A 25,379-nucleotide genomic window follows, 5' to 3' on the forward strand; every position below is an offset into this window, starting at 1 on the left:
TTTTGCGCAGAATCTTTCTCTCAAACACTCCCAGTGACGCCTCATCGGATGTTATCACCGTCCACGCTTCTGCGTCATACGACAGGACGGGCATGATTACAGCCTTGTAAATTATTAGTTTACAGCTCAATCGCCTACATAGTCCACTGTAGCACTTGTTGGCAAGAGAGATTCTTCGTTGGATTTCAAGCCTGACATTTTTATCGGTGTTAATGCTGCTTCCTAGATAAACGAAATCTCTTACAACGAATGAAATCATAACGGTCAACAGTGACCCACGATATGCGGGTACTGTCAACTGTTTCTTTCATAACAGGAGGTAATTCGTTTTGTCCTCATTCACCCATTCGCTATGCTTCTTTATCCAGTTTGGAAAAGTTAGAACTAACAGCGCGGTTGTTGAGGCCGATGATATTAATATCATCAACATACATCAACGCTGATGTATGCTCCTATAAAAAACCTTGCCTGAGCAATTAAGTTCTGCAGCTCACACCGTCTTTTCCAACACCAGTTTAAAGAAGTCACATGACAGCGAGTCAGACATCACGGCAATATAGCTTTGAAATCGATTAAAGGATAGTGTGTGTCGATGCTCCTTTCATGGGTCTCTTCCAAGACTTGGCGTATCGTGAATTTTGGTTGGGGGTGGATTTTCCTAGATCTAAAACCTCGCTGATAAAGTCCAATCAGTTGCTTGATGGTGGGCTTCAGCCTTTCACACAATACGTTCGCTGGAACCTTATACGCGATATTTAGAAAGTAGTCCCGCGGTACTTAGCACAGATTGCAGTATCACCATTCTTGCATATTGGGCAGAGCACACTTAAATTCCAACCGGCAGGCATCTGACCATATTTCGCATAGGAGCTACTGCATGCACCTTACCAGCTTCTCCCCATGTTTGAATAGCTCAGCCAGCAGTCCGTCGGCACTCGCAGCTTTGTTGTTCTTTAGCCGCGTTATATCTATTCTCACCTCTGGTAGGGTAGCGGAACGACAACAATTGGGGTATCGAGATCTTCATATTATCTATGACATGCGCAGTTGTCATTATTTAGCAGGTTTGAGAAGTGTTCCCTCCATAATTCAAGCATGCTCTGGTTGTCAATCACCAGATCACCGTCTTTGTTCTTACAGGAAATCGCCCCGGTCTTGAAACCTTCTGTAAGCCGCCGAACTTTCTGGTAGAATTTTCGGGCGTTGTTCCTTGTTGGCCAGCATCTCAAGCTCTTCGCACTCACGTATGTCGGCTTCTCGTTTCTTCCTTTTGTCAAGAAGTCTCTCTTCCTTTTTGAGATCCTGGTAACGATCCCACATGGCTCGCGGTGGTCTCGATCGCAGCGTGGCTCTATAGGTAGCATTCTTTCTTTTCGCGGCAGCATGACAATCCTCGTCGTACCAATTGTTTTTTCGGGCTCGCCGAAATCTGATTTCTTCTTCGGCGGCGGTACGTAGAAAACGAATAATGTTGCTCCATTGTTCGTGCATGCCGGTTTGTTGGGCAGTACTCTCCGAGAGCAGGAGTGAGTGTCGAGTGGCAAATTTTCTGGCTGTCTGTTGCGATTGTAGCTTTCCGATGCCGAACATTCTTTGTGTAGTTAGATGTACGTTTTTTGCTGCACAGAGGCGTGTGCGTCGTTTGGCTGCAACAAGATAGTCGGTGTCGGGTCCTCGGATCCTACGTACATCTAAAACACTAGAAGCGTGTCTTCCATCTATCGTAACATGATCGATTGGGTTTCGCGTTTTTCAATCAGGAAATTTGGTGCTGCAGACTACCATATTTCGAGCCGCGCCGAAGTCGATCAGATTCTGCCCGTTGCTGGATTTTTCGTTTTGAAACAGAGTTTTCCGATAGTGGGACCAAAAGTTCCCTCCGTGCCCACCCTGACACTGAAGTCGCCAAGCACGATTTTTATGTCGTGGCGGGGGCAGCGGTTATAAATAGAAGGAATATTTGGTAGGATCGTCCTTCTCTTCCATCAGGGCGTGAGCGAAAATGAGCGAGATGTTGAAAACTGTCGCTTTGATGCGGATTATTGCGAGACGCTCGTCCACCGGAGTGAACGACGGTACGTGGCGATGAAGTCTCTCCCCCACTATAAGACCAACACCGAATTTGCGCTTTTTACATGACAGCTGTAGGAGAGGTTGCAAGATCCAATTCTCTTCTTGCCTTGCCCAATCCATCGCATCTCTCGAATGGCAGTGATGCCAGCCTTTACTCTCACGAGGACATCAACCAGTCGGGCAGAGGCACCTTCCCCATTAAGGAACCGGACATTTCAGTTGCATGCCCTCAAACCATAGTTCTTAGTTCGTTTACAGGGGTCGTCATCAGAATAAGACGTTCTCATCCGAGCTTTTATTGTCGTTTTCATTGCGGAAGAATTTTTACGTGGCGGGTCCGAAACCCAGTGCACAACCAGATATCCTGGGACGCCTCGCCTTCTCACATTAGCTCGCTCTCTCTCTGAAGTTGTTAGCTGCTTTGACCGTATACAGAGGACTCGTCCAATCCACTCCCAAGTGAATGCCAATCAGGACTTTTCCCACTTGTGTGGACTTCTCCAATCTCATCGCTATTATCCTATTATAAAACTGAATCCTGACCTGAGTCTTATCATATAATGCAATCAGGACAACATCTTACTGGACCGAGAATGAACTATAATCGCCACTATGGACCAATTTGTTGATGCCATTCCCCAAAAATCGCCTGATCTGGTGTCAAAGAAGTTGTTGAGCCAGTTTTTAACGACCTCTGTGTTATCGAAGGCAACGGAAGAAGCGGGAAAGATGGTAATCGGTTGTTACAAGGCCCGGAGAATACGGTGGATGCTGAAGGATATGCCATTTGAGCTCTTGCAGTGCGGCTTTGACGACTTGTGCAACATGTGGTCTCGCGTTGTCGTGAAGGAGTATGGTTTGACCAAGTCGATCAGGTCTTTTCAGTCGAATAGACTCATTCACGTGGTATAGCTCACCAATGTAGAGCTTCTTGTTAATCGTAGCTAGCATTTCCAAGTGAACCAAGCCCTCTCAGTCCCACCAAACACATATCATGATCTTCTTTGGATGAAGATCCGGCTTGACTCACGGCTTTGGCGTATCTCCTGGAGCCACCCACTTCTTTCTTTGTTTCATATTGATTATAGGCATCATTTCTCATCTCCCGTGATGATTCGTTACAAAAAGCGCTATTTTTGACCGCTTGTTGCTCGATGGTGGGCGAGATGCTGAGAAGCAATTTGAAGGCGACTTTTTTAATTTTTTTCGTTGAGCTCGTGAGGCACCCACCGTCCCAATTTTTTGGTAAATTCCATTGAATAAAGAAGATTGACAATTTTTTGCGCCAATTCACGACTGGTGTGTTTTGAAACTGAACTTTGCAAACTATTTCCGTGCTGTAGCCTGGCCTATGACACCTCCTCCATATACGTCGTAAATGTCCCAAGCTCTTTCGGTAGCTTTTTGACCTCGATGAAACGTAAAGAAGAGCAGGTGTCGAAAATTTTGATTTTTGCCTCCTGGGTATTACATTTCTAAGCCTCAAAACTAATAAAAAATTAAATAACTTAAAAATACAATTTATATAGATTTGTAGAGCAGAAAGGGTTCTATGGAAGGAATACTTACCCTTTACCAAAAAGTAAATAAATCGTAAAATAAAAGAAAACATGAAATATATATAAATATATTTCTCAAATTTTTCATATTTTTATTACAAGCCTCTTAGTTAAAACCAGTTGCACAAAATGTGTCTATCATACTTATGCTGAAAACAGTGACCGACGTAAACGCAGTCCACTGTCAGCTGTTACGATCAAACTAATGAGAACCCCATGTAAATGAAAAATTACTTCCTTCCGTATCGTAGTATCGTAGATATTATTGCAGGATTTTTGAAAATTCCCGTAGTACCCTGTCAGCTGATTGGTCTCTCACCACACAGTGCTGCCAAGCAGTACATTTCGAAATCATTTACAAAATAAACTTAGAAAAATTATAATTTTTATTAGAATAACTTAAAAACACTGTTGAATAATGTTAATTATAGATATATGAACTATTTGCATTTGTTGGTTTTTGGCTTTGGTTTATTAAACAATGAAAAATTATAACTGATAACGCGGGTGTGTGAAAAAGTGTGTAAGCAAAAATATCAATGGCAACATTGTGTAGATACAACCAAACACATACACACACAAACCGATGTATAGTGTAAATATGTAACTAAAAGAACGCAGTTGTTCCCTACGGGATAAGTTTTACTCCATATTGTGCTCGTTAGGGGCTGCGGTAAGAGACTACGTACGTCGGTCACTGTATTCAGCATTATATGTACATACATTGAGAGGGTGCGTTGCCGCTATTATTCGGTGGTCGAAGTCTCTTAAACTTTGTACGTACATTTTTTCTACACATTTGCAAAGAAAGTGAGAAGCAAAATTTTGTATATTATTTTAAATAAAGTAACATGAATAATCTCATTTCCATTACTTATTTATTAAATTTCCGATCTCGCGTTACCAGAACTGAAAAAATGGCTAATTATCACCACGGTAAATCGGTACGAATGTAATATTTGTTGTTACATATTAAAAACTTGAATGTTAACGGACCTGGTCAAAATATTGTAATAGTAAGAAACCAACTAGTTGTACATATGAACCCCTTTACGCGAAATTATCGTAGAGCATTGTTTCCACTTTTCTGTGTTTTTGCTTACCAATTTAAAAATCAAACTTTACAAACTAAAAATTTTCCCATTGAAGAAGTTTGTATTTGTCCGGCACGAAAATTTCGCTCACGACTTTTATTATAAGTGTGTTAGCAGAAAATGGCACTTACTTGTGATCTTAAATCTTAGTGAGATTAATTGAAAAAATGAAGCATTCAGTATAAAGGTTTTATTCCATATTTTTTATAATTTTAAGATGTATAAAATAAAATTAAGCAAAAGAAATGAGTAACAATTTGTTATCAATTTAAAAACTATTATTTAAATATAAATAATTTAGTCTTCGTCGTATCTTTCAATTATCGAGGCTTTTACTATTGAAGAATGTTTTAAATTTAAATACTCATTGTGATATTTTGATAGAACACTTATTTTTAAGCAAAAGGCTACATCCGGTTGGCATTCTACTTCTCATTTGAAAAAGAAATATGTAGTAAATTCAACTATTATGAACAAAATATTTTTATATGGCCTACACGATAATTTCAACCACTAGAAAATATATATATAACTATAAAGATTTCGGCTATTATAATTAAACAGGTGATGCGTTGTGGAATGTAGAATAAATTTGCATCAAAAAGTCAATTTGTAAAAAATGCCACGTACGATAATTCGCGCAAAGCGGTCGTATGTTAAAAATAGTTTTAGGAGTTACCGTTATTTATTTAAATTCTTGTGTATTAGTACATTTTTTAGCTTAGTACGTATTAGTACAATAAATGACAAAGTGTCGAATTGCTTCGTACTTAAGTTTTTATTAGTAATTTTAATTAATAAATATGTTCCGTTTTGAGAAATATCGATGTAATACATACATAAAAATAAATTTGTTAAAATTGCTAAAAATATAAAAATAGAAATTTAATCCATTTGAATTAGTCAAAGACGGTTTTTGATTCCGGCGCAGATTCGATGGATTTACTGCTGTGTTTGGGAGTTGAAACTTTAAATATTGATGGAGATGGGTTTTTATATAAATCAGTAGTTGAATGTTTAAAAGTTTTTGACGTGATAACGTCTTATAATTGGATTTAACAGGCTGCACGCACGAAAAAATGTGTCGTTACCTTGCTCATTAGTGTTACCTTGCTCATTGCCGTTACCTTACTCATTAGTGTTACCTTGCTCATTGCCGTTACCTTGAATGAACTGCAAGCGAAAGCGCGGAACGAACGACAAAGCAAACAAAGCAAACGAACGGCAACGTTCGACATCTTGCTCTCTCCTACTTAAGTGAGCGTATATGTGTATGTATATACGCATATGTACATATATAAATTCACTTATTTGTATTTACATATGCCTTCTTATTGATTATTATTAATTTGATTTACTTGAAGAATTTAAAATAAAACCAAGTTTGTTAATAATACCTGTTGTTTTAATGTTATTATTATTTTTTGACGTGATAACGTCTTATAATTCTATGTAGCCAGCTGCACGCACCAAAAAATGCGTCGTTATCTTGCTCATGCGTCGTTACCTTGCTTGAACAGCATGTTATGTTATGTTATGATATGTTATGTTATGTTATGTTATGTTATGTTATGTTATGTTATGTTATGTTATGTTATGTTATGTTATGTTATGTTATGTTATGTTATGTTATGTTATGTTATGTTATGTTATGTTATGTTATGTTATGTTATGTTATGTTATGTTATGTTATGTTATGCTATGTTATGATATGCTATGTTATGTTATGTTATGTTATGTTATGTTATGTTATGTTATGTTATGTTATGTTATGTTATGTTATGTTATGTTATGTTATGTTATGTTATGTTATGTTATGTTATGTTATGTTATGTTATGTTATGTTATGTTATGTTATGTTATGTTATGTTATGTTATGTTATGTTATGTTATGTTATGTTATGTTATGTTATGTTATGTTATGTTATGTTATGTTATGTTATGTTATGTTATGTTATGTTATGTTATGATATGCTATATTATGTTATGTTATGTTATGTTATGTTAAAGTATATTATGTTATGTTAATGTTAACTCATTCTCTATATCCATACAAAATATCTATCAAACAAATAAAATTAAAATTTTCTTTTGAAAAATGCAACCATTCAATTAGTATTTTCTTATGACGTTATCACGTTAAACTATCGTCAGTAAACCGACTTTACAGACAACCTCTCTTTTTTTTTTAATTATTTTTGTAAATAAGCTTTTTTACAGCCTTAAATTTCTGAGCTCAAAACCAGTTTACCAATAAAACAAAAACTTAAATTATTGTTATTAATTATTTGTCGGCATTTCAACCTCAATTAGAAATAATCTTTAAAAATTCTTGATTGTGTCTCGTCGATTAATTATACATAAGAACATTATAATTTAACAAAAAGAAGACAGCGCCACAACAAAAAATCATACATAACATAGTTGTGTTTCTGGTAGTCAAGCAAAGTCTGTTTAATTAAGTTTAAGCATTGATTACTTACTAAATGGTTTAAGTAAAGATAAATTACAATGAGATGATATGATAATTCTGGATCGCTTGTGTTAGTAAACAAATAGAATCTATGTTATTAACGTATCGTAGAATACCCAAAATTGAGCAAAATTGTATCCCGTAGACAAGAGCTGTTTTGATGGGAGACAACAAAATTTGTTACTTATTTATTGATTTATGTGAACTTATAGTTTCTATAAAAAATACAAGAACAAAAAAAATTCAGAGAGTATAAAGTTCGACCATTAAAAAGGAATTGGGGTGCAAGTGGTTATCAAATCCAAGTGTTCCGCCGAATGAAAACATTGGAGCCTGATGAATTGTTTTCACACACAAGGATGTCCCGGCCTGTGTATGAGCTGCTTTTAAAATTAGTAAACAGTTCCTTGAAGAAGCCAAAACAGCGGATTGGTCCTGAGGAAAGACTATCTTTAGTTTTGCTGTAAGTAAATTGAGAAAACGAGACTTCAAGTCGATTAATATTTGTTTCATATTGGTTGTTTAGATATTTGTCCTAAGGTGTATCTGTGAAGAGCATTGCATGGAGTTATAAATTAGGTGAAACGACTATGCACAAAATAATACAGGAAACTTGAAGATATCTGGCGGCTACTTTCTCCAGTTTAAGTTAGTGAACCTACAGAATGCCAGTACAAGGATATTGCAAAGGATTTTTTTGATATGTGGAACACTCCAAACTGTATTGGTGCAATTGATGGCAAACATGTTGCAATTAAGTGCCCAGACAATTCAAGTTCGATCTATTACAAGTACACAAAATTCTTTAGCATCGGTCTGATTGCCGTTTGTGATGCCAAGTATACTTTCACTGCAGTAAGCATCGGGAGTTGAGGTAGTCAGAATGACAGAGGTAATAAAATGTAAAGGCAAAAATGTAAATGCATAATAAGTTATTTCACCTAATACATATATTTTACAGGTATTTTCAACTTTCATCATTTGGACAGAACTTGATGCAAAATACTTTGCCATTACCGCCCCCCGCACCTTATATTTGGAATCACCCCAACCATTACCACATTATTTCGATGGCGCTGCTGCATTCCCATTGAGAACAAACTTGATGCGTCCATTTCCGGTTCTAACTTATCAAGCGGATTTTTAATTACCGCCTTTCAAGAGCACGTAGGGTAATAGAGAACAGTTTTGGAATATTAACGGCGCGATGGAGAATTCTTCGCACGACGATTGAATGCGACCCAAAAAATTGCGAAAAAATAGTGCTAGCCTGCATTGTTTTACACAATTTTATAATTTTAAACGATAACAATTGTTGCTATTGCCCTGAAAATTATGTTGAACGACAAGAAGCAAGCAACATCGTTCATAGAGGGGATTGACGACGCGATATAAATAATGAACCTTCTTTACCATGTACATATGTGGCCTACAATTCGGAGAGCCCCAATAAATACATTTAATATCCGAGATAGGTTTGCTGATTATTTCATTAATGAAGGAGCTTTACCATACCAAGATGGCATGGACCTTTCCATTGGCGGACCCTACATATAAAATTCAAACATATGTAAAGTGAAACATATATGTATGTATCATATATAAAATGAATTAGCATCTATATGTTTACTTATGAATTCTTAAATATGCAATTTATATAAATAAATATACTGCAAATATAAAGTCCAACTGTAAATTTATGCAGTTAAAAATATTTGGAAATATTTTCAATCATCAATTAATTCATTTATTATTTCAGAATTCAGGTACAATTTATACATATTTCAAAAACCACAACATTCAAGTTCCACAACTATGTATATGCATACGTAAAAATTATGCATATTAAAAAATCACAATATTCAGGTATACGCATATGTATAAAGAATATCTTCTGCTCAAATATGAGCGAGACGTTATCAATAAAACGGTCCGCGGATGACATATGGCAAAAATAAATTACATGGCAAATTTCAGCGTGATATGTCACATAGTTTGTTTTCTGTGCTACTGTAAACAAGTCAAGCTCGAGTGTGTTCAATTTCATTTATAATTTTGTTAGTTATTCGATGCACTTGCTGAATGGTCGAATGTTTATGTCGGAATCCAAATTGGTGGGAGGGAATTATGTTCTTTATCTAGTAGTAGTAGTAGTTCTTTTAATATTTGTCCATTGATTTTGTCATATCCAGGAGATCTTTTGCTGTTTATGGCCTTGATTTTGCGTCGAATTTCGTCCGGAGTTACTCTCTTTGTTACTTCTCATGTTGGTGAGGAATTGTTTTCTTGATCTTCGATGTTGTCCGCTAGAGTGAGTAGTTGATGCTTTTTGTTGAATTTAGGTTGGACAACAAGTTCTGTATTTTTTTGTCCTCGAAGTCCTTAAGCAATTCTTTAATGCCCTTTGTCATCTTGTTGTGCTTTATTTACGGAATGTCTTGTTGTTTGCCACTCTTTTCTGCAGCGACTTTAATCCAATTAATAACAAACGGGAGCTATACGAAGGATATGGAACAGAAATTTTTAAAGATCTTAGGGCATATTTAGAAACATCTCCAAAGGTTACGTGTAAGAGCTGAGTAGAAAGCGTTACCAAGCGTCAGATTGGAGGTGAGAATGAGCTTTGGGTAAAATTTGTAGATACTATCCTACATATTGTTTTCAAAGAACGGTAATGAGGATTCCGCTCAGATGGTGTTTATGGATGACATACAGGAAATAGAAAGTATTTCAGAGAAAATGCTAGAAGAGATCTTCGAATAGCAGAGTGATATGGGGCTGCAGGCATTTTTAGATTATTTTTTTCATGATGACCATAGATTTTAAGAGAGTAGTTGACGACAGAAAGTATAACAGCTCTAACAACGTTAACCAGTGAAGCTGGGCCAATGAACGAACGCTTGATGGCAAGTACTTTACAATGTTGGAGTTCGCAATAAGTCTATCTCTAAGGTACTGACAATGGTATTTAAATTAGTACTTACTATCTAACACAATTCCAAGAAATTTAAGAGTATGTGAACATGGAATATTTGCATTGCTGAATGTGAGTATTGGGAAATTACAATTATGTCTTTTACAAATATGTACCAACTTGAATTTAGTGTAGGAAATAGAAGCGCCCGAGGAACCGGACCACGAAGATACATTGGGGAGAATTCCGGCGAAAGTAGAAACCGTCGAGTTAATGTCGAAAGATTTTGAAAATAGGATAAAGTCATCCGCATAGATTTGGTGTCTATTATTGAGGAAGTTGGATATAATAAGGCTTATTTCGTCAAATGCCATGGTGAAGAGAATGACCGATAAGAATCCTGTGGAATGCCATTATCAAGAAGTAGGGTGGGGGAAGAAATGCTGGAAGTGAAAACTTTGATTTTGTATTTGGGAAGAAATATTTAACAAAGTTGTAGATGCGCCATCCAACCTTCCACTTGATAAGTGGCTTTAGGATGACAGTGGTATACATGTCATGGTGGTATACGATCGAAGGCCTTTTCAAAGTCAAGTGAAAGTAACGAAACGCGATTTTTGTTGGATAATGCGTCAGGTATGAATTGATCTAGCTGTAATAGGGCAGCGAGAGTGCTTTAGCCCTTTTTGAAGGCTACCTGATTTGGATGGCATAGATTATTCAAATGAAGACACCAGAAGAGCCTATTAGCAATAATTTCTTCCATAAGTTGCAAGCAGGTTTTTTCAGGTTTTAAGGTAGTAGTCCGGTGTAACGACCAAAATTTCGACGTTTTTTCATGAATCTTTTTTAAAAAGAAAATAAAATGCGATAGTTTTAAAGTTTTTACATGTTTTTATTGGTGTTTTGAAGTATATAAAAAAAATGTTTTAAAGTTAATTTTATATTAATTTGTTTAAAATTTTTGACGTCAAAGTGGAGTCCTTAAAAAAAAGATGAGTTGGTGCGGGGAAACACACAGCCTTCCAAAGTCATTTGAAATAAAAATTCACAGAGATTATTATTCTGTATACTTTATTTTAGGTCCCGAACCTAAAATATACATAAAAAACAAAAACAAAATGGCGGACTTGTGAAAAAAGTTCTCAAAATCTAATTTTTTTCTTCATAAATTGTTTAAATTAAATAGTTTATTATAAAAAAATTAAATGTTTTAAAGGTTCGGGATCTAGATATATGTGTCTAGAATAACGAGTTAAATGTTGTTGATGTTCTTCCACAAATGGAGGGACCTACAAATGTATACCACCTCCGAACGGACGGCAGATGGATTTTTATTATGAATTTTTTCATTGTAGAAATATGCACACTCGGAGGTTTGCTAATGCCCATCAAGGGGCGGTCGCTATTAGAAAGCCCCTTCTCCATCATATGATGTTTTATACACCCAGTGGATTTCAATATCGGGATCTAACGAATGGCATTCACGCACCACCCATTCGGTTACGGCGGTTGTCGATATAATCCGTCCTACAATTATTTATCTGACTCAGGTTAGACTAATTAATAAGCAATTAAATTTCCTTTATTTATTGATAGTTAACTTAATGAATAGTTCTATAATCGACAGAAAATTATAAGTCTGAGAAATAAATATTGCAATCGATTTTTTGCTTTAAATACCATATAGAATAGCCAGAATTATGAATGTTAAGCTATAACAAAGGAAAGCTATACGATCGATAGCTGTCGCCATCAGAATCCATTCAAATTGAACAAATCGGTTAGAAGATGAGGAAGTAGCCGCATTTATTCCTGCAGCATCAGTTACACTGTCAGGATTTTCATACTGATGTTCCACCAACTCTTTTGTGCCATTATTCATAGTTACACGCGGATCTGCCTCCAAAGTGAAGTTTTCTAAGAAAAGTACTTTACTTAATGGTCCATTGAGCATGGTCCTCAGTAAGTCAGGTAAATGGCGTTTATGCTTTGCTGTAGATAAGTACAGCACGCACACAGCAATTATCGTTGAAATACTAAGCAGTAACAAGCTACAGCTGTAGAAAAGAACTGAAAATAAAAAGTATATATCAATGTGTGTATGTAAGTAAAAATCGTATTAACATAAGTGTACTAATTTTTCCAGCATTGTATGTGAGTGTATGGGTATGTGCTTATAGTTTTATAGTAATGGTACAAGGAACCGCTAGGATGGTATGAACTTTTTTCTGAATAAAAGTATTTATTGTATAAATTTATTATGCTTTGTATATGGCACTATTTTTATTCGGGTATCACGTGTACACACGGTCGCACGGAAAGATGTGGCGAAATCCATTTATGTTGCCATTCTGAACTTTTTGTGTACATAATTTTCAAATATGCATGCATTCCCTTTCTGGAGGAGTTCATCATCTTCGATGCCCTTTAATTAAAATCCTACCATTTACCATTTAGGGCTTGACATGTAAAAGTGTTAAGTAGATTTAATTTCTTTTACGAAAAACCAAACCTATGCAGCATAATTTACTTGTACTTTTACCACTTATTAATTTCAAAGCAAAAGTTAAGCCCATTTGCGTGCGTGCATTTGATGAATAAATTACATTATGTATTTTTATTTACATGCGAAAAATCACGTCGACCGATAATTGAGGTACAACTTATATACAAACCTACGAGCGGTGTGTTGTCAGCCAATATTGGTAATAGTTGCGCGAAATACATAAGAAAAGCGGCTATCAATATAATCACCACACCATTCAACATTACTTTTTCGCCCATTTGCGGTGGTAACCAAAACGAGGAAAGTGCCAATAGTATTATACAGGAAGCTGGTGTGAAAATAACCGCTGCATACATTGACGAACGACGCTGTAGTTTAAAAGTAAATTCAATGTAATTGTAATAATCCTGTTTTCTATAAGCCGTATCGCCCCCGATTATTTCCCATTCAGTCGATTGTACGAGCTCATTGTAGTCTAAACTCTCTTTCAAGTGCAGATAACGCGAATCGATGTAGGTCAACGCTAAGGAACCTACCTTCACTTTACATGTTTGGGTATCATAAGGCCAAGTGCGAAAATTCAAACTGCAATATGCTGTATATACGACTGGCGGCACCCATAAAAAGCTGCCGTCATGTGCCAGTAGAATTTGAGTATCACCCAAGTAGTCACTCTTTTCACCGGCGCTATTAAAAAGTTTTATATCTGGTTTCCATACTTCTTTTGGTTTCATATGGATTTGAGTTATGTTGTCATAATCTCCTGCGTTCCATGAACGATTTTCATCCATCCAATTCTGAAAAGAAAATTATGAATAAATTTGGTAGCTTTATAAAGGGTGTTTTTTTTAGAGGTTAGGTTTTCAAGATGAAATAAAACGTATATAATTTAATGTTATGGCCAAGAATTTAGCTTTGTTATAAAGATAAGGGTTTGCCATTATGTTTTAAAAATGATTTCGGGCAAGTGGCCGCCGCGGCTGGCTCGAATAAATTCCAGCCGAGAGGCCCAATTTTCGACCACTTTTTGCAGCAATTGGGGCCGTATGTCAGCAATAACGCGCCGAATATTCTCTTCCAAGACGTCAATCGTCTCGGGCTTATCTGCGTAGACAAGCGACTTCACATAGCCCGACAAGAAATAGTCCAGCGGTGTTATATCCCACGATCTTGGAGGCCACGCCACGGGTCCACGGCGCGAGATAATGCGCTCACCAAAAGTTTCCTTCAATAAATCGATTGTTGCGTTAGCTGTATGGCATGTAGCGCCGTCTTGTTGGAACCACATCAACAACGTCCAATTCAGGCACGAAAAAGTCATTAATCATGGCTCTATAGCGCTCTCCATTGACTGTAACATTATGGCCGGCTTCATTTTTAAAGAAATATGGACCAATGATTCCCTCTGCCCATAGAGCACACCAAACAGTGACTTTTTGAGGATGTAACGGCGTCTCAGCAATTTCTTGTGGATTATGTTCACTCCAAATGTGACAATTTTGCTTATTGACATACCCCTTCAACCAAAGGTGAGGTTCATCGCTGAACAAAATTTTCTTCGATGCGTCGCGCGAACCGAACCATTATTTTCGTAATAAATTTGCACGGTTTGCAAACGTTGTTCAGGTGTAAGTCTATTCATTATGAAATGGCAAACCAAACTGAGCATAAATCAAGTGGCAGCTGTCAAAAAGACCATCTACGAAAAAAGTAGTGCCAACTTGAAAACCTAACCTCTAAAAAAACACCCTTTAGTTGTATAAGTACAATCGATAGTAACAATCAGTAAATTGATGTTTGATTAGTAGAAATATTGAGGGTACCAGTTGCACTTCGTCTTTTAAGTATTTAGTTATGGTGGGTTTATGAAGATAAGAGGTAGATAAATTAGAAACTATTTTTGTTCTCAATGCGAGAAAAAATCAGTACTATATCAATTATTGTTTCTTTTTGGAGTAAGGTACTAAATTGTATGGAATATAAACAATTTAGGTTTTGTTTAAAGTTATTTTATTACTCTTATATTTTCACATTAACCAAATAAGACCACAAATCGTCCCCTTAGTATTAAAATAGCCTATAAATTTTTTGATGTTTTGAGAAAATGAATTTCAAACTTTTTGTCGAAAGTAGCTCTCACTCAAATCTCGTTATGTCTGTAAATATTTATTATTTTTTGACTAACGTTTTGACCCACTTTGTGGAACTAGAATTTGACAAAATTTTGACCACTTATAAATTAGACGATGGAGAATCCAAAAATTCAATAAAAAAATAATACCCTATGAGCACATAGGCTATTGTTATACTAAGGGGACGAAATATTGAAAACAGTGATTAAAAAATTGGTTCATTGAATTCAGTGTTCTCACATGAGAAAATATAAACCATCTAAGCTTACGAAGTAAATAAAATTTGGACCTCTACAAATCAAAGCCTCTGTTGGGAGCGCAAAAGAAACAATTGAAGTGAAAAGATGGTTTGGAGGAGAAAAAGAATACTGCAGCCAAGTAAGCCAGTAAATGTAAAAATTTATGTATTTATATATATGCACATATGTATGTATCTCCTCAAAAAACCAAATATTGAATATTTATTTACTTACTATCCTTAGCCATGCGTGCAAAACCATTTTCCCATTTATCTCATCAATATCGATGTAGTTCACTGACATGCCCAACGTGATATTAGTTGGCACACCATGATAGGTGGGATGCGAGTTCTTGTCGTAGTTTATAGTTAATTGTAAACGCAAACGATCCAAATTGGTAATGTTCCAAGCTTTAGTGCCATTGATGTATGCTTCTTGCGCTGAACCAAGAATAAAACAAATGAAAGGGATTTACAAGTGCTTTTTATAATATAATATGATCCAGATCGATTTTTTTGGCCATGCCGGTTTGGATGATAATTTTCAATTAGTATTTGACAATTGTGGGACAAAGTGGGTGGTTGATAACAATTTACGGTATATGTAGCAGCATAATGTCTTGCTACGTGTTATAAAAATATTTGGTATAAATAATTTCTTAAGTGTAAGTATGCAGAGAAAATTAAGTGCCTTTTTGCGCTAATTATTAAGTAAATTGATAAAATATTCCATCTAAAGTTATGAAAACAGCACTGAGCTGGAACATAACACTCTCCTTGTGTTTATATGTGCATACAGAATTTCTTGAATAGGCGTAACTTATTTTGCTAAAATTTTTTGTTCAAATGATATATTTATTTATCCAATTTTAAAATTAAAAAAATATATATATACACTAACCTTATCCTCCCTGGTGGAGCAATGAGCTCCCAAAATTAAGGGAAGAAGCCAGATCAAATTTTAATCTCAGCTACTCAACGGGTAATTGGCAACTGTACAGAGAAAGTCGGAGACAGCACAAAAAATGGAAACTAGGGCCGCCAAGAAGGAGAGCTGGAGAAAATTTTGTTCTTCGATCGAATCTACCAGAAATTCTGCAAGGCTCAGCCATATCTTGTCCAAAGATCATTCAATGGCTTCTTGGGTCCAGAGGCCAGATGGCACTTGGACTTCTACGGCAGAACAGTCTCTAGAACTTCTCTTAAACAGTCATTTTCCAGGATGTAGCGCTCACGATAGCGATGTTGGGAGAATCCGGTGGAGCCGCTATGACCGCAGCATCTTACCGATGTAATAGTCATAAAAGAGGAGGTTGCATGGGCAATCAAGTGATTTTCACCTTTCAAATCTGCAGGCCCTGGCGGGATTTTTCCCAAGATGTTACAGTAAACTCTTGATAATATTCTACCATGGCTAATGGAATATTCCAAATAGCTGGAAACCTGTTAGAGTCGTTTTCATACCAAAGGCAGAAGGGGACATGAATCAGCGAAGGACTTTAGGCCAATTAGTCTGTCGTCCCTCCTTTTGAAAACTTTTGAATGTCTTTTAGATATACACATTAGAGGCTCGCTAGAGGGCTCTAGTATGTCAATTGCACAACACGCTTACCTCAAATGCAAATCGACGGAGACAACGTCTCACGAGATAATCCAAACAACACAGAGGTCTCAAGTAAACCAACAATATACCATGACAACTTTTCTAGACATTGAAGGCGAATTAAAAACGTTAACACTGATGCTATCCAACGGGCGTTAATAGACTTAGGAGTGGAAAAATGTATCAGCAATTGAACCATCTCCCAGCAAGAAACCAGGATCATTAGAGCTAATATGGGTAATATCAACATAACTAAGAGAGTCCACAGGGGCACTCCACTTCTCTGTTATGTGTTATTAGTAAAATCTTAATAAAACTTAATGGAGGTGGGGTAAAAGTGGTCGCGTACGCTGATGATGTGGTGTTAATGGCATCAGGACTGTGTCCCAATACGATCAGTGGGATCATTCAAAGGGTGCTAGGCGATCCTAACTCTTGGGCTACAGGCTGTGGCCTAAGTTTAAACGCGCGTAAAACAGAGCTTATGCTATTTACTACCAGATATGAGGTACCAATTTTTACTCTACCAAATATTAACGGACAAACCCTCTCACTTTCAACCAGTTCAAAGTACTTAGGGGTAATTCTAGACTCCAAACTTAGATGGAAATTAAGCATTGAAGAACGGGTAAAGAAAGCAGAAATCGCTTTATATGCCTGTAAACGGGCTAGGAAGAAGATGGGGTCTTCAACCCAAGTATACATTATGATTGTATAAGGCGATTATATGACCGATTTTAATGTATGGCTCGGTGGTTTGGTGGGAAGCACTAAAGAGAGAATACAACATCAAATTACTTAGCAAAATACAAAGATCAACCTGTGCAATAACAGTCGGTGCAATCAGATCATGTCCTAGGGAGGCCCTGAACGCACTGACACACGTTATTTCGGTAGATCTACATATCAAGAAGATGGCAACAATAGGTTAAATGAAGCGGGTCGCTGGAAGGAAAAAACTCATGGCCGCCAGTCTATTACTGCGACAAACCCAGTATACCTCGAAGAGGACTAATAACATCGTCCGGACGGTAACATTCAGAAGCAATTTTGTCACTCTCTTTCTATCTGGGAAAGAATGGAATAAGGGATTCTCTCCAAACAACTTCGACCCTACAGTCTATACAGATGGCAGTAAAATGGATTGTGGTGTTGGAGCTGGCATATATTCTCATAGACTTAAAATTGAAAAATCTGTGCGTCTCCCTAATGCTTGCAATGTCTTTCAGGCGGAAGTACTGGCAATTGGGGAAGCTTGTAGGCTACTAATCGCAGATCCCTCTTTTAAGGGCAATATCGCTATTCTTCCGGATAGCCATGCTGCAATCCAGGCACTGGATTCGGCGACAACAACTTCTAGGCTAGTGGAACAAAGCAGGACTAGCCTTGCCACCTTGAGCGAAAACCATAAAATTACCTTAATCTGGGTCCCGGGGCATCGGAGCATTGAAGATAATGAAAAAGTAGATGAACTGGCAAGAAGGGGATCTGCCATGCATAAGGTTCTTGCAAAATTGGTATTCACACCTTTAGGTGCAGTCAAGAGTTCAATTTCCCTAATATACCTCCGAATGGCAGATTGTAGATGGAGAGACCAGACGAAATGCAAAATTAGCAGAACGTTATGGCCCACCCACAACCTTAAGCAATCTTCAATATTGATAAACGACGGGACGCCTGGAGACTAACGGCAATCATAACTGGCTTTTGGTCTGTGGGGGAACAAGCAGCCAAAATGGGCATCCCTTACAACACATACTGTCACAGTTGTAAACAACCAGAGAAAAAGGAAGCTATCTTCCATTTCCTCTGCCCTATGGAAGGACCGATTGTTAACCCTGGGCAAACCGCTGTTCGAGAGTCTTGAACAGCTGTCTGGCTTAGATGTCAACAACCTGAATAGCATAGACTGGATATTCTCTTGCTGTAAATAGCTGTTGGTAACGAGGATGTGGTAACAAAATGGTGCGGAACCGCTAGTTGGATTCTGGAAGGATCACCACTTAAACCAACCAACCACCAACCAAGCGAGTTGAATAGTTTTTGAAAAATGTGTTTTCAGATATACTTCAGCCGCAGTTATCCCAACTCAAAAACCTAAAAGCAAACAAACAAAATCGACCCATGAAGATGATCACCAAACGCCGAATGTGGTTCACGGCGAAAAACATAGCATATTAGAAGGGCTCCTCTCCCTACTATATTGCAGACTCACTAAAAATAAAACAGGCTTGTGATTGCACTGACGCACACTGGGGATTTTTGTACAGAGATGCGGAAAAAAGTATACATCCCAAAAAATATTTACATTTTTACTACTAACGAAGTTGTATATATTTGTGTATGAAAAGAACATGTTTAAAAACTATTTTTTAAAAAAATTAAAAAAAAAATTGTTTTTTAAAATTCATAAATTTTTTTTTTTATTTTTTTTATTAATATAAGCCAGCAAATATTTACGCACAGGATACATGTAAGTTCATAATTCTGAATTACCCTCAAAATGTCAAAACAAAATTAAAAGTGTTTCGTTATCATTATGCACACACTAGAAAGCGTTTAGTTATTATCATTGCCAAAAAATAATCAGTGGCGCCTGGTGGCACCTGCAATTGATTAAAACTGAAAGAGACGCTATTAAGCAACACGTTGATACTAATGTCTGACCGTAGGTAAATGTAGCTCAACTTGCAGATCCAAGAATATGAAGGAATATGATTTTTTTTTTGTTTTTGTAAAATTAATTATAAATAGATAATCAAATGCTTCACAGCCTTTGTTCTTCCGGCTAAAATATATAAAAATATCGTACCCTAAATGAAAAATAAAAAATTGAAAGTCGGCTCAAGCAAAAGGAAAAAAAAACACCTTGGGCTTTGAAGTTTTTTCTTAGTCAGTTCAATACTATAAAAAAATTATATTTTTGACATATCTATAAAAAAAAACTGTTGGTTCTATTCTGGAATTTAGAAATACCATTAAATATTGCGTAGGTGGTATGTTGCAAATTTGACTTTTTTCCGCTAAATCCCCAGTGTGTGACGCCCATATCATTATCGAACAGCTAGCATCCTGGGGACTTGGCCCAAGGATATATAAGCTCCTAAAGTATTTTCTCACAGGTCATGAATTCTATACTTGAGTAAACGGCTGTTTTTCTTCCACATATTCACTTGCAAACGGAATTGCACAGGGTGCACTCCTTTCCGTTTTCCTCTTTGTTATAGATCGGATCCGTGCTCAAAAGCTCAGACCTCAGAATTTGTGCTGACGATGCTTTCTTTCTCAAATGCATAAACAAAGTACTTATATAACTCCTGGGGACAATACCTGGGAGCAATTTTGTCACACACAAATGCAAAATTTTTCACATCCCTAGGAATGCGTCAGTTCTCATCTTAAACTTCGTTGCATGACTTGGCGCACAACAGTACGCGGAAGCGTGCAAGACTTTCCAATATCTCTAATTTAATATATCAAACATAACGGCCACTTTAAGGCCCATTCCGAAAGTATTCACAATAACTAATAGACCTCTATTTGATATTTTGAGATACGTTTTTGAGCACAAACGCATTATAAAATAAAGTCGCCATAAAGCATCGAATCTCCAATCTAAATGGTCTGGATATCGAAATATAGTATATAAGCCTCGTCTAAAATGCACCAGTTTCAATGTTTATAATCTGGAAATGCTGATATCAAAATCCCGCTTATAAGCACTAACTGTGCATATATTCAAATCGCGGTTGGGGGCATTGCCGGTAAGCGAAACGAACGACTACTACTTCTATTAAATTAAAAAAATTCCATTTGAAACAAAAACAAATCAAAATTTCAACAAATTTCAAAAAACAGTTATACGGGGGTTAAGTACATATTTACACTTGTAGTTAGCGTTTTAAAAAGGACTGTCATTTTTAGTTGTACATATTTAATATTTATTAATTTTATATAAGGTTTTTCAATAATAGGTGTTATTGGTGAATGGATTGCGCTATCGAGAGATGATTAACGATTTTGTATGGCCGGAATTGGATGGCATTGATCTGCACAACGTTTATTTTCAACAAGACGGCGCTACGTGCCACTCAAGCAACGAAACCATTGATCTTTTACGGGAAAAGTTTCCGGACCGTTATATCTCTCGAAGAGGTGATCACAATTGGCCACCGAGATCTTGTGATTTAACACCTTCTGACTTTTCTCTTTGAAGCCACGTGAAAGAGAAGGTCTACGCCGACAGCCCAGGGTCGATTCAAGAGCTCAAAGATGGAATTTATGAGGCTATCGAGGAAGGGCAATTTGCTTACAGTTTTTCTAGTCCTTATAAACAGGTTGTATCGGTTGAAACTCATTTTGCCACACACGTGTGGATTTCTTGTCGATTTTATATGTTGTTGACTTATTATTATTTTAGGTATTTATCTGTGCTTGAAAAGAAGTGGGAGGGGAAGATTTTTAGAAATCCCGAAGGGAAAATTGTTAACTTCGCCACACACGCAACCAAGGCCTATACGCCTTGCACGCAAGCGATTGCAAGTTGACAATATTGACAATATTGACGTGATAACGTCTTATAATTCGATTTAGCCGGCTGCACGCACGAAAAAATGTGTCGTTATCTTGCTCATTCGTCGTTACCTTGCTCATGGTCGTTACCTTGCTTGAACTGCAAGCGAAAGCGCGGAACGAACGACAAAGAGCACAATCGGCCCGCGGGTTCGGCAACGTTCGACATCTGGCGCTCTCCTACTTGAGTGAGCTTACATAAAAATGTATGTATATGCGCATATGTAATATATATAAATTCACATATTTGTATTTGCATATGCCTTCTTCCTGTGTGCATGCTAATGAACCATTTCTCTGTTGAGAATAGGACGATGAGAGGAAAAGTAGGAAATGAAAGGGAGTGTTTCGAGTGTAATGTGTCTTGAAAAATTCAAATCGATGATGGTGCCTCTTCGTGTGGTTGACTTATTAACGTCTGATGCACAATCGAAATTGAACATATATTTCATGAATTTGATCAATGTTTCGTAATTGTTCACGTTTGTGTAAATGTAACTTGATCTATTCCATTGCGATTCCATTTACCTCCTTCTCTATATCCATACAAAAATCTATCAAACAAATAAAATTAATATTTTGTTTTGAAAATTGCAACCATTACATCAGTATTTTCTTATGACGTTGTCACGTTAAACTATCGTCAGTAAACCGACTTTACAGACAACCTCTTTTTTTTGTCAACTGCGCCACACACACTTCAATCTGTTGAAATTTCAACCGATTGTTTGGATTTGTTGTCCATTTGTGCCCAGTTTAACACATTCAAACAGCTCTTACGCGTATTAATTAGAAGGAAAGATTTTGCTAATATAGTAGATCTTCAATATTCACCGATGCGATTCACCAAAATTATTGCAATACAAATTCATATTACATACAGAAAATGGAAGTCAATTTCTAAGTAAAACAAACAACCAGCTCAAAAAAATAACTATAAAATTGGAAAAAAATTGAAAAAATAAATCAAGTGTTGAGTCCAATTAAGTATTCGAGTTTTTATTATAAACACAGGTTTTTCAACTCTTGTTATTTGTGATAATTTTTTTTTTAAATATGTATCATAAGTATGATAGTCTTTGATTGAAAATAAATACTTATGTATACAAAGCATAAAGGGAAAATTTCGGAAAATAAATGTTGTACAAATATTGTAATATGAAACATTTGCAAAGGTCTAATATTTTGGAAAACTCATTTGGATTCCCACATCATCATTTATTGATCCTTTGAGTTGGATACTCCCCGCAACATATACAAAACCTTTAAGAGGGCAAGGATTTGGATTTTCCTTGCGACATTTATTGACGCAATAAATAAGGATATAGGATTTTCCCCGTAAGGTTTAAATCCTATCCTTCTATCTTTTTTGAAACTTGCATCTTAACCAAAATTGATGTACATATATTTTATGTCGTATTATTGTATTTATAAATAATATTTAGTAAAAGTTACGGCTGTAGTGTACTATGACTATTTAATACATATGAAGCTCTGAGCATTAATACATTTATTTGCAAGTAATTGATGTAAACAAAACATTGTGGAAATATTTTTTGCAAATAACTTTTTAACGATACAAAATTCAAACTCTGCTGACGTCGATGGCATATTAAAAATCATACATACAAATATTGGAATTAATTTGATAGATGTTTTTAAACAGTTCTTTTTTAATATAATATTAGCGTTACACAGGAATTTCCCGACATATTTAAAAAACAATGAAAGCTAGTATTGTATCATATCTGTAGAAATTAAATTTTTTTAACCCATTACAGCTTGAATTTCGAATTAGTCTCCCTGATGATGTACTGCTAAACTTTAGTTCTCTTTTTTAGAAGAAAATGGATAGTTATAAATCTTGTGGTGCATTATTTGTTGGATATCACAAAGCCATTTGATATGCTCGATAGACTGATTCTTGCAGATACGTTATACTACTTGTGGTTTAGGTGAAGAAATAACCACCAAATGCAGATATTATTTTTGATTCTTCGGATTGTGGAAGACACTGCCTCCATGCACACAATTTTCCTTTAAATATCTCCAACGCTACTTACAATCTCATAGTGAATAAATTTAGGTACCTGAGTATTGTGATTGACAGCAATTTTAGCAGATCTGAGCACATTTGGTCTTTTAAGCACATTTGGTCTTTTCTTTCAATTGTACACAATTAGTATCATCATCCAAACAAATGATTCGTTACAAATGGTTTACTACGCTCTTTTACAATCCACTCTACCATGTGGTATTAACTGCTGATGCCTTATATACTTATACATATTAGCACAACTTTTGAGATTACAGAAGAAAGTAATTAGGAAAATATTCAAGGCTAGTTCTAGAGAGCATTCCATTGAGTTTTTTCGAGTTTCTTAAAATAACCGCTTAAGCGATATTATCCTAGTTTAACAAAGCGTGCCAGTCGTTTCTTTCTCCTGCTAGCCGGCGCCAGTTAACACACCAAGTGAAACCAAGTACTTATCCACCTGATCTTTCCTCTTCCTCTGCTGCCACCAGCTGGCCGTATACTTTTAGAGCGTTTGTATCCATTCGGACGACATGGCCTAGCCAACTGAGCCGCTAGATATTTATTCGTTGCACTATACCTATGCCGTTCCATCGCCTGTGATACTTATTCTACTGCTTTTAAAAATATTTTTTATAAGATCTGGCTACATACAAAGTTCTATTAAATACTAATATACTTGAGAATCAATCTACAAACTTTAGCTTCCGTTGCTACTGTTAAGACAACATATTGTCTTAAATCCTAGAATTTTGTATCATGTAAGTTATTTAACAGTCTTCTTCCTAATATTTAAACCATAAACTATGAGAATTTCTCCAGAAAGAGAGAGCGTTTTTACTGGATCTTAATTTCTGTAAAGTAGAATTATTTTTCCCCACACATAATTGTAACTAGGTATTTATGTATTTAATGAAATGGCATTTAAACCTAATGATTTATTAATCAAATGTCACCAACCCTTTTTTTGATATACTTGTTATAAAATATTGAAATATATTATATTATCCATTGTACATATAGTATACCTATATTTTTTTTCAAGTGCAATGAATTTAAATAAAAAAAAAATATATCCGCTATCATAATCTTATTACTAGAGTTAAAATTCTCGATCCAAAGAGCAATTAAAGTAAAATATATTATATATGTTTAAACCTAAAGCAATAATAGAATACAATACTAAGTTTTCGGCTCAAAATCATTTTCCTTGAAAAAATTCTAAACAGGGGTTAATACCCGCTGTGTGGATAAACCCAGGATCTACATGCATGTTTATTGGACACAAACACATTACTAACACTCCTGCAACTCTTGTAGCATGTACTCCTGCATGTACTTTTGTGAAGGGTACCAACATTGGATCAAATAATTTAGTCACTGTATACATGTATGTATATATTTTGTATAAGTATACATATATCGGAATGCTTACAATTGGCCGAGTGCAACAGAAGAAATAAGGAAATTCCAAGCAATAACGACCAACACATAGTGAACGGTGGATAAGCAAACTGCAGCCTCTTGCCGGAAGTAAGTATTTTTTTTATCACGAAATTCATTCGTTTTATTATGTATGTATGTGTATGATGATTCCCTTTTTTTTTTTAATATATTTATTTGATACTCGTGTCGCTTATATTGTTCAACGCAGTTTCATAAATAACCAAACCCCAAGCCGTATTATTATCGGTATTTTTCCGTTCGTCGGATATTTACAATAATTTAAGTAAAGTTTCTTTCTCAGTTACTATAAATTTGTCACCGAATACAAAAAGAGTTGTGCACGCGGCCAAATTGCTCACTAAACTGAATTAAACTGAGATTTACAAGCAGGTCCATAGTCATCACTCTCGGACCGCGTACAATTGTAGCCGAGTAGAGGATGCATTGCAAATAAACATTGATTAAAAGTGAGCATACGGCGGCCTCCTTAGCCGAATGGTTTGAACATGACTGCTATGCGGTAGGGCCACGGTTCGAAATCAATGAAGCTGTGATATACTTAGTACTGCCATAAGTTCTGTTACAAGTTAAGTCTGTTATAGATATGAAATTATAATACTTTTTGTAACGAGATTAATTTTATTTAGTCATGTAAATATTAAAAATAAAAATTGTATATTCGTACATTCGAAATGGTCACCATTTACAATTACGCAAGCCTTCAAACAATT

The 25,379-nt window shown here is 36.0% G+C and overlaps 1 protein-coding gene and 1 pseudogene across 1 annotated transcript; one reads left to right on the plus strand and one right to left on the minus strand.

Annotated features, from left to right (window-relative positions):
• The first annotated feature begins 7,901 nt into the window (after window positions 1-7,901).
• Window positions 7,902-8,581, plus strand: LOC129248804 (putative nuclease HARBI1; annotated as a pseudogene).
• Window positions 8,582-11,687: 3,106 nt separating this feature from the next.
• On the minus strand, window positions 11,688-25,004 carry LOC129248595 (neuronal acetylcholine receptor subunit alpha-7). Its single transcript, XM_054888211.1, has 4 exons — window positions 24,638-25,004; window positions 15,228-15,433; window positions 12,792-13,419; window positions 11,688-12,186 (listed from the first exon to the last, which is right to left on the minus strand). Exons 1-4 carry the CDS (start codon window positions 24,762-24,764, stop codon window positions 11,789-11,791), a joined length of 1,359 nt encoding a protein of 452 aa, XP_054744186.1. The 5' UTR covers window positions 24,765-25,004; the 3' UTR covers window positions 11,688-11,788.
• Window positions 25,005-25,379: the final 375 nt, after the last annotated feature.

Source organism: Anastrepha obliqua, chromosome 5, assembly GCF_027943255.1.
Source record: "Anastrepha obliqua isolate idAnaObli1 chromosome 5, idAnaObli1_1.0, whole genome shotgun sequence".
NCBI classification, from domain to species: domain Eukaryota; kingdom Metazoa; phylum Arthropoda; class Insecta; order Diptera; family Tephritidae; genus Anastrepha; species Anastrepha obliqua.